This window comes from Pterocles gutturalis, unplaced genomic scaffold (genome assembly GCF_000699245.1).
Source record: "Pterocles gutturalis isolate BGI_N339 unplaced genomic scaffold, ASM69924v1 scaffold42776, whole genome shotgun sequence".
NCBI lineage: Eukaryota > Metazoa > Chordata > Aves > Pterocliformes > Pteroclidae > Pterocles > Pterocles gutturalis.
The window spans coordinates 1-10,745 of record NW_010101960.1 but is presented as its reverse complement, the minus strand read 5'-3'; the positions used below and the strand labels follow the sequence as shown (position 1 = coordinate 10,745).

General features: G+C 38.9%; 1 protein-coding gene across 1 annotated transcript; it reads right to left on the bottom strand.

The window, feature by feature from the left end:
- Positions 1–909: 909 nt before the first annotated feature.
- Positions 910–9,833, bottom strand: MAGT1 (magnesium transporter 1). Its single transcript, XM_010084962.1, has 9 exons — positions 9,664–9,833; positions 8,687–8,804; positions 8,006–8,146; positions 7,378–7,518; positions 6,960–7,049; positions 5,325–5,388; positions 3,238–3,312; positions 2,689–2,779; positions 910–1,534 (listed from the first exon to the last, which is right to left on the bottom strand). The coding sequence occupies exons 1-9, from the start codon at positions 9,831–9,833 to the stop codon at positions 1,519–1,521; spliced, it is 906 nt and encodes a 301-aa protein (XP_010083264.1). The 3' UTR covers positions 910–1,518.
- Positions 9,834–10,745: the final 912 nt, after the last annotated feature.

Here is a 10,745-nt window from a genome sequence, read left to right as displayed (position 1 = left end):
ATGTTAAAAGTTCAAAAGACACAGGAAAATGGATTAGACAAAAAAATTTTATTGAAACTTGTCCAAAATCCAGTCAGGCACACAATTTATCCATTTCACTAAGGCTTGTCATTCTGAATGGCACAGAAAAATGCATCTCAACAAGATGAAACATCAAACAACTAAATTAGTGATGTTAAGGCACTTGAGATGGGTGTTAATTTAGCAAAATTGCATAACAACAACATTCTGCTTTGAATTATATAGTTCTTTTCAACCTTTAATCTAAAGCGTCCAAATTCTGTAACCCCAAGGCAGAGGAGATAAAAGTCTCATCATGTTTTCCTCTGACTAGTAACCTCCAAGGCCACCACAGCCTACGGAAGGATTACCGAACCAGGCCACAAAGATTTCCTGCAGTACAGGTGCTGAACTGCCCAACAGTTTGGGCTGAGGCACAATGTCTTCCACCCAAGAATCCTTAAGGCAAAGTATCTTTGTGAGATGAGAGAACAAAAGGAGAGAGCAAAATGCACATGCATTCAACTGTAAGGCTAAAACGTCTTTCCTGGGGTAACAATATCTATCCTGGGATTAGATATCTCCACCCACTCCCATATCCTCCCAAAGGATAAAAACTTGGGAGAAAATAAATGGAGAACGCAAGAACTTACACAGCGACCAAAAATCTGACACCTGTCAGTTTGTCAGGGCTCTGAGCAGTAAGTTGAAAGCCAGTTAGCAATCTTTAATTCCTGCTACAGATAGCTGGCTACTTCTGTAGTTCTGGTTTGTATTTGTGAGACTGTGAGCGTTGGCCAGTGTAAGAATATTTTTTTGGCTCTGAGACAATGTTTACAACATAAATGTTGCAGTTTCAGCATTTGGCAAATAAAGTTTTTAATGAATAATTGAATTAATAACTCAGTTCTACCTGTTGAAAATTCTCCTTTCATCTGTGAAACAACCTCTTACACCACACTGCAGTTAAGTACTCTTCTCAAAAATGAGATACAGCGCTAGGACACGCACATTCCACGCTGGAATTTGGAGTATGGTCCAAGGGTCGCACAGACTGAAGGAAAACATTTCCAGGTACATGAAGATGTTTTCTCAACCATGAAAAGCCATGACAGAGAAGCTATTGTCACCTGCTAGGCACAAACAGGAAATAAAATGATAAATATTTGAGGGGAAAAAGAAACATATGGAAAACCGATTATCCAATTGAATTGAAAATACTGTTTCTAGTTAGTCTGTGGAAATGTAGTTCTAAGCATTAAGTTCTGAATTCCACTAGAAGCAGAGCTGTTTAAGAAGATGTAAAGCTTATGAAAAAAAGAGATTGCATCTTAATACTCTGTGTCCTTCAGGGCAAATTGCTTGTTATATTTAAGGCACTACATGTCGTCTTTGGTTCAGTGTTCAACTATCTCGTTCAGTGTAAAGAGAGGTAGCACGAACCACACGCATTCAGCTCTTCCATTCCACGCACTTTCAGAGTTGCCACCTTTCTGGTGTTACAGATTCTGGAATCCTTTAACTCATTAGGAAACTGCAGGAACAAAATAACAAACATTCTTATTAATTCCATAAGAAACAAAGGTGTGCAACATTCCACTTCGCTTTCATATATGCCAAGAAAATCAGAAACTGGGCCTGATGCAACTATGCTGCCAGTAGCTGCGGAGAAGTTGCTTAAAAGTGCGTCTTCCAGTAATTAAAAAGCCAAGACAACCACATCTTAGTGACAACAAAGTTAGCAGAAGTATGTAAGACCATTGCACAGTCAGGAATAAAAGCTGACCAGTTATTAAACAGGGAATAAGTTCAGCTCTCTTCTGGCCTGGAGAAAAGTCTTCATGAAGTAACAAATTGTATTAATCAGACATTTTAAAATAAGAACTGACTTCTCACAGAAAGGGGTAATATTTGCTTGTGGCATTAGTCTTCCAGACAAACTCTTTGCAGAAGCTGAGATGACTAGAAGCTGGTCCCTCAATATGTATTAATTCCTTCAAAATGCATAAAACTAGTAAAAGCAGAAAAGACAACTACACCAATCACATATATATATTCAGCAGTCAATTAATAGTGCTAGACTCTTTACAGATGCAATCTCAAAATGTATTCAGCTTTAAAGCATCAGCCATCCTCCTTGTTCTCACAAATAATGATTAATAATGAAGATATATGAATGTGGAGGAAGAGAAGCATAGAAAAAAAAAAGAGACACTTGTTTTCAGTATAAGCTGGCTGAGATACCACTATGAAAATAGAAAATATTTTATAATATGTAATAGTACAAAAAGGAGAATACCACAATCTCTCCTTTGGCCAGACTGAAATATCACGATATCCACCAAATACCATTATTTCTAGTGATCATATCGATGGCCACTCTTTGAGAAGCAAGTGGAGCATTTTTAAAAGAGCATTTCCCACCAAATTAGGTTTCAGAAAATAGGCTCTTTGCCTCTTCCTCCATTTGGGTTTACATTAGTATTACCAGACGAGGACATAGCCGTCAGCAGAAACAGATTCACTCATAAGCATGCACTGCAGATAAAACCCCCAAACTTCTAGTATCGCTCTCAATCTTTAAGTCCCCATTTGTGTTTACCCACTTCCTTCAAAAAAGGTCTATGGTGTTGTAGCTGTATCACAACACGCAGGAAAACACCGACGGAAGCCGCAGCAAAGCCGTACCTGTACGGGTAGCCGTGGTATTTTGATCTGAAGACAGACAGCAACCAGCTGAAGAACAACACCACCAAGCCAATGCCAACAACACACATGACTGCAAGAGATGCAGAATAAGATTCTGATAATGTGACAGCTGTCCCCAAAAACACCTCAGTGAGCAGGGTTTTCAAAAGCATTCCATAATATTTACAGATCTGGTCAGATGAGACTTCTGTTAGAGTCACTGAGAAGAACTAGATTAACACCAGCTTTCTTTCAAATACCTACTGTAAATCAATCTTATGCCATTGCTTTAAGAGAAAGTCAGTCCCTCCTCTCCCTCACTAGCAAAACGCTGCAAAGCATCTTTTTATCTCCCCATCTCCCAACATGGGCTTTATCTTGCAGTTTGCTAAGCAACTCCAAATGCTGCTGAAAAACCAAACAATTCACTTCTGCTTAGAGGTGGGAAGTGCACAAAAACCCACAGTAAAAAAGCACTTCTATTAAATAGTGTATCAAAAATCTTTACTCAGTATGCCTTCTCTTGAAGTGAAAAGTATTAGTACTTACTTTTTCTTTTCCCCACATCCATGTCAGAAGTAGCAGCTTCGTGGAGGAGTACCATTCCTAAAGTAACACCACCATCTAGGAACGCTGTTTAAGGCTTATCAACAAAATACAATAGACTCAATATAATACATGCCTTCCTCATCTCATAAATTCAGCTCCCACACCATATCTGGGGCATTAAAACGCACTGGAAAAATTAAAGACTTCCAGCCAAACCAGCGACTATGGAGGAAAAAGCAACTGAAAGGCATTCATAATATCACCTTTTGAGAGAAAATAAGTACAAAGTTTAAAAACCAGAAGCGTTAGTAAGTCTTGACACAAAACAGAAAACACACATTTTATCTCAGCTTGGGATGAAACACCGTTCCTTCCCAGAGAGCTCGGTCCCACCCCTACTACTGCTCTACTCCACTGGAAAATCCCAAAAGGAATTCAACTTTACATCTTACTCAGATAATAATAAAAGGCATGCAATATTTAAACTAACAAGATATCTTTCAAGTAGCAGTATTTCAGTCTTTTCTAATTCTTCAATTAAAAAAAAAAAAAAGCTTGTAAAATTAAGGAAGCACAAAGAACTTAAAACACGCAACACTTGCAAAGTATGAATCCTAACAATGCAAAATAGGGGATCCAGTGGAAGAAAAGATAGAATTCCCAAAGATTTCATTCCATTTCACTCTATTCAGTTCAGTCCCAATAATCCTCCTCCTGAAATGAGAAATACTTAGCATTGACTGCAACGTGACCATGAAGAAATCTTTCCATTTGGTAGGCAGTCTACCTTCAGTACAGGAGAAAAGTGACTTCAACCTCCAGGAACTTTGCCAACTTCTGTCATTTTAAATGTCTCCAGCAACTGGTAGATTGGGGCCATAACAGGATGGATTGCAGTAACACAAAAATCAACAAAAAGTTCCTAGGCTGAATTTGACTGAGCATATCAGAAGTACAGGAATAATTAAAAAAAAAAAAATCAGAAATCCCCCTCCAAATGGATGTTTTAAATTAAAAAAAAAACTTTTATAATGAACACACAGCAAGAGAATACAGTTCTTTTAACGCCAGCATATTTAAACATCAATTGCTTACTTTATATTATTTTATTACAAAAACCCAATGCATCACTTGCTGAAATTCGGCTTTTGAATAGATAAAGCAAGAGAAAAGGGAGAACTTAGCAGGAGTCATTCTGTTACAGAACACTGCTATTGCAACAGAAGAGACTTGTTAATCACCGTCAAGCAGTGCAGATGCCAGGTACTTTGAATGAAGTTCTGAAATGAGGCGCCTGTAGTAAGGCTGCTATTCTGTACACTCATGTACTATAAAATGTAAACAATTCAGGCCTGTGAAGCTGCAAGAGAAAAGATAACATTAAATAAAAAAAAATCCTGAGTAAAAGATAAGAGAATGCACAGGCCGACACAGGTGATGAGACAAGAAAGCAAAGTTTTGGTCAGACATGACTGAAGTTACAGATGATGGATCAGAAACATACGTGTGGGCACAGGAGAAAAGAACACTGAATTTTAGAGTATTCTTATGACTCCAAAGAAACACTTTTGTACAAAAGAGAAAGGCAAAAGCTCTCCACCTGCAAGTTTCTACTTGCCTTTCTTGATGGCGTAATACTGGCATGGAAAAATCCTGAATCATTAGCATGAATGAGCGGTAAGATGAAAAGTAAAGAAGGTAAGCAGAGAAATAAAAGATCAGTAATCGAGGAATGAATTCAACACCAAAGCAACAACTAAATGAGACTGAAAAGACAAAGACACGCACAGAGGAACAGGAGCTAGCCTGAAGAATCTCATCATTCCACCAAGATCCACATCTTTAACGCTGTATTCCTTTCAGTCATTAAGCAAGGAAGAAGGGTGGTGAGAAAGCAGTAAATGTCTTTCTACGCAACGTAAAGACCTCTGGCATAGGAAAAGCATAGTTGTCAACACAGGAAGGCTCCATAAGCTTCTGCACCAGTATTAGGTGACAGTGACGAGCCTTGACAAGGTACTCGCACATAGAAAAGGCAGCAACAGAAAAATCATCACCAACCACACGCTTCTCAGTAGGAAGGATACTAAACAGAAGAACAATGTGTGTTTCTGCCACAAATTGGGCTTGGCTGCTTCCATGGATATAGTTCTGTAAGAGACAAAGAGTATCTGAACTTAGAAAAGACTGGAGTCAACTTTGAGATGATTAACAACAGCTTTGAGATTATTAACAACAGCTGCAGAGCTTGGAGCCGGGTTTTGCACTGTCTCTTGAGAGAGAAGTTGGAGCATGAGCGATTTCATCTGTTGACCACTGACCATTGTCACTAGACATTCATTTACCTCGAGACCCAAAATGCAATATGTTGTTATATGGAAGTCATTACATGGGTGTATGAGCTAAAAAGACCTGGTAAAACACCAAATTGCCAGGCTCAGCAACAGGATTGTTTAGCATGGAAGACTCAACGTAAACACCTTTACTTTGCTGTTAGCAATTTAGAACTAACATGTGTCTTCATCACAATACTATATACGTACAAGACAGAGGAAAGCAAATGTCACAGGTAAATAAATGCGGAAAAGAAACCATGATAACATAGAAATGGTTAAAAGAGGCATAGGAGGACAGAGAGATGGTAATTTAAAATAATCTACCCTCAGAACCTAAGCAAAAAAGCATTGTCATTATGCTCCCTCCAAAATGTATCACTTCTTTTACCTTTTGGAGAGATGGGGAACAACAGGAAGGATGAAAGAAGTGCTTACCTTAGGTTCTGAAGCAAGGGAAAACCCCCCACCCAGATAAATTGTTAGCAAATAGTTTTGGTTACTCTGTATGCTATCCTCTTCACCCTAGAGCATTATTTTAGTGCCTTCTTAGCTTCCTATGAGTACTAGAATAATCAAAGTTTCCGCACACAAAAAGACTTTGAACTCTGGGTATCAAGGTAACACTTTTGAACCATCACGTCCTGTTTCCAGCAGAGTACCATCCATACGACTGCTGGCTAATGCTTTACTGCATAGAAAGCACTTTGAGCAGTTTCTAACAAGAAGCTGCACATGCTGCTAGACAGTACATTAATATTTCTTGCCTGATTAAGAATTTCTCTCTCTTAAAAGCTTATTGCTGAGCACTGAAAGCAATACACCTAAGAAACCCCTAAGCACCGTTTGTCCTTACTCTTAGAACATGACAGAACTAATGCCGCCACTCTTATAGAATTAATGACTCACTGAACAAAAGACTGTAGGAATGACCTTCCTATCCAAGTGGAATTCTAGGTAATGGTTGAAGTTATCACACAGCAATTACACAACAGAGCACTTTGTTTTGGATTCAGATCAGTATTTTGTGATTACTTGGTAGTAAAGTACAAGTTTGCAAACAGATTTTCTTCTTCTGTTTGAGCCAAGAAAAGGATAAAACTATCCGGAAGAAAATATAAATCTTGACTGGAGCTCTAACATTCCTGTTGCTTCACACACAACAAAACCCCTCGTTTACAGGCATTTTTTAAGAGAAGATGGATCCTCTCTGAACAAATCAACAGCTCTCTAATTTGGCTCGCTCGCTGCAGGAGAGTTTAGCCTTACTGACTTACAAAGAAAGAAGTCAGGAACAGAATCTGCACTCTGATTTGCCTCTTTTAGTATCAGCCTTACTGTACAGAAATACACCAGAAATGCAGAAAAGACGACAAAGCAAAGACTTACCACTTGTCCCGTATGGGGATTCTTATGAGCATAGGGTGGACCTCTGATGTGGTTCCACATCTGGCCTGATGTCATTGCTAACACAAAACACTGAAAGGGGAAGAAGAAACACTATTTAATAAGGATTTTTTTTTTTTACCCAATTTCTTTTCATTTCATACCAAACCATATCGGTTCAGAATTCAGTCCTAGGCTAGGCATTGTCCTACCTTTTATTTATATAAAAGGCATCTAATCTAGCATCAGCTGAGCTGAAGAGATCGAGATCAAATAATCTTATCAGATCACCAAAAAGTAAAACTAAATGCACCTCATTTTTCTCTACCAGGTTTAAGCATCTTTAAACACAAAAGCTTTAAAGGACTAGAATTGCTATGAAACTCATGACAGCAGGCAGACAAGAGTTATAACTACTCACCAAAGCAGCAAAGGCCCAGCCAGTTTTGTTATACAGAAAATCCAGATTGCTTCCACGCAAATACACGAGGCCTCCAATGACAGCCAGCAGCAGTCCTAACATCAACGGCCCAGCATAGTTTGGTGGCCTTATCACACGGATCTAAACAGAGGATATTTAAATTATTTTCCCTCAATGGGATTATACATTATCCTGCACTCCTGCTAACAAAACCCACAATATATTGAGTGGAAAAAAAAGATGAACACACACACAAAAATGTTCTAGGACAGCAAGTAATGCTTCTTCCTCTGTTACTGTACCTTCTGTTTTATACACCTTTATCCCACCTAATAATTTCAAGACTGTTTTCCTCCCATAGCAATAGAAGAGAGAGAAGGAAGGAGAGGGAGAAGGAAGGAGATTAGTTTTACCAAATACAGAATTGCACAAAATATTAGGACACAGAACATTAGCAAACTTAAGGATGAAGTCATGTGCTCAAACTAGATTTTGTCACCAAGAACCGGTTAGAGTATCTGAGAGCAGATGGTTAACCACAGAACACAACTAACACATTTCATAGCTGGAATTACAGGATGAAGGAGTGCTGCAGAGGTGGTGATGGGGAAAGTCTGTGTGTACTTACATTGACATCAGTTCTGTCAGCCACCCAACGAGCAAGCTGCTCAGCTGCAAAGCCACGCACCTGAAGCTCGTACGTGTCACCCCTTTTAGGCTTCCCTTTAGCAGGAAAGTTAATGAAGGTTGGAGCAGAATTCATGTTTAGCTGTATTCAGAAAATTCAAAGATACAGCACCATGAAAGGTCTACTTAGTAACACAATTCTATTCCATTTGTATTTTGCAACATCGTCACTAAATCTATCAGAAAAACTCATTATTCAATCACTAGATTTCATTTACAATGACTTGAAAAAAAATAAACAAATCTATCATTCTCTAGTAATCTATAAATTGTAACAGCTGCTCCTAAGGCCATCAGTACTTTCTATCTTGCCTCTTTGTGTATCATAGAAAAATTCCATTAAAAACTACGCTGTAAGTTACTACAGGAGACAAACTCAGAGAAAACAGAGAAGCCAGTTCACTCCTTAGGCCTATTCCAGATTTGTCAGTTCTGTTTATATTACTGATAACATGTTGCTGCCCTCTGCTCTCCTAACTTCTTCTGATTAGTAGCTTTTAACTTTTCCATTATTTCTTTAATTGTTGTAACACTGAATTTTGTACACATCTTTAACTTCTTGCCCTTAGTCTCCAAAAGGCAAGTAAAAAATAATGTTAGAAGAGAAAAAGAAAGTCATTACCATCTGAAATACATCTGAGCCTTCATCAAAATCTACCATAGCAAAAAAAATCTTATTGGTAAATGCACTGGAATATCGCCAGGAGTTTGCCAGAATCTGGTATTCCTCATCAGCTTGCCTGTAAAACACACAAAGGAGATGCTGTGTTGCATGTCTGTCCAGAACACAAGTCACAAAACAGCTGAGGGATCCCTAGCTACCCACCCCATTAACGGGTGCAGCCCACACCCCCCAACATGAATTTTCCAGTGTTACAGAAAAAGCTTCAGGCCAGACACTCACCTAACAACCAAGTGAAGCATTTGGCACCACTGTTTCTTTAAATGCAAGGGCAAGTTTTGTTTGAGTCCATGAACACAAGCAGTGGTCATTTCTAATTTAAATTTGAAACGGAACCCAGCAGCTCACGATTTGCTAGTTCACAGAGCACCACAGCAAGGGTAGGTGCGCCCTCTTTTCCATGACAGAGGATGGGAAACAAAGTAATTTCAACTAACTGGGTACAAAAATCACCTTTACAGACCTCTGCTACCTCCAGTTTAATACATGAAAGCCACAAAATGGGTACTAACCCAGCATATTATAATTGTAAACAAATAAGTGCCAATCAACATATTAATTAACAGCAATTTTTAGACTGCGTGGACAACAGTAATTCTACAAAATTTTCTTCAGCAGCTCATGCCAGGAAAGCTGAGTTTTCACCCCATCTTTCTCCAGAAGCCTATTAGTGTGAATACTGTTTCTGCAAAGCAGAGGTTATTTGAGGAGGAAGATAGATAATTAAGAACTACCTTGTTTTCTCACATACATATTACACACATTTTCCCACACTTTAATTTTAAAGATAATCCTACTATAACGCACCTTGGTGTATTCCTCCCATGTACATGAAAGTTTCCTATTCTTAAATTCAATTTCCTACAAAGCATATGATGACTTTAAAGTTCTAATTAAAGACTAAATTAAGCCCATACTTGCACACAACACACTGTCTGTGAGGCTGGAGAGCAGTGAACATCACAATCACCGAGTAATTTCTGGGTGGAGCCTTCACAAGGCGGCGGAATTTGTCTCCATTCATTCGAATAACCGATCTTTTACTAGCCCACTCCATGAGCTGGTTCACTTTTTCTGATAACACCATCTGAAAATAAAGTCAGAGAAACACTATTGGTTTGGTTTTTTTTTTTCCTCCCAGTCCCACAGTACAATCTTGAAAGGTTTTAGATTTGATGCAGCAAACAGCTGCACTGTATTTCATAAGAAAACCGACCACATGATGGGATACTTCATTTAACATTCCTGAAGGCATTCACAGACCCTTTTCACAGTCATGTCAATATTATTCATTTACTTTAACCACTTAGGATTACACACACTTCAAGCACTTTGCCTTTAAACACTTCGCACTGCACATAGTACCAGTGAGCTGACGGGCTTCAGCAGTTTCTCCTGTTGTGAATTGTACAAACTGCCCCAAATCACTCCTCAGTATTTATTCCATCCTAAGCATCAACCTGTTTCAGAAGATTTCAAAAGCTGGTGGAGGTGGAATCAGAAACTCTATGGAACGGAGCTCAGCGTCTCATTTTCAGCACTGCTGGAAAACCCTTGATTCAGTGCACCTCTGGAGAACTTAGAAGCACAACACTAAGCTCTTCCTTAAAAATGAGCCAGCCAACTCTGTAACACCATACAGAGAAGCATTAGACAAGTGACAAACCCCCAAACGTTATGTTCATCGTACGCTACCTCCTTCTTAACACCCTTCTCCAGAGAAATACCTCAGGGTAAATAATTAACTATTCCTCTTTGACTTACAACCGGCACAAGTCTATACAGAGGAATATTTTCAAGCCCTGGGAGTCAAGCGTGTGGAAATAAATTGTATCTTTGCGATTACAACCACAGCCAGCCAGCCCACCCCCCCCAAAACAGGACAAACACTCCTACAGGAGGAGAACAACAAGAACCTGGAATTAAACACCCTCGAAAATAAAAAACAAATTAGAAGCGCATTATTTTTAAAAATAAGCCCGGAGGCTTCCCCCCAGGG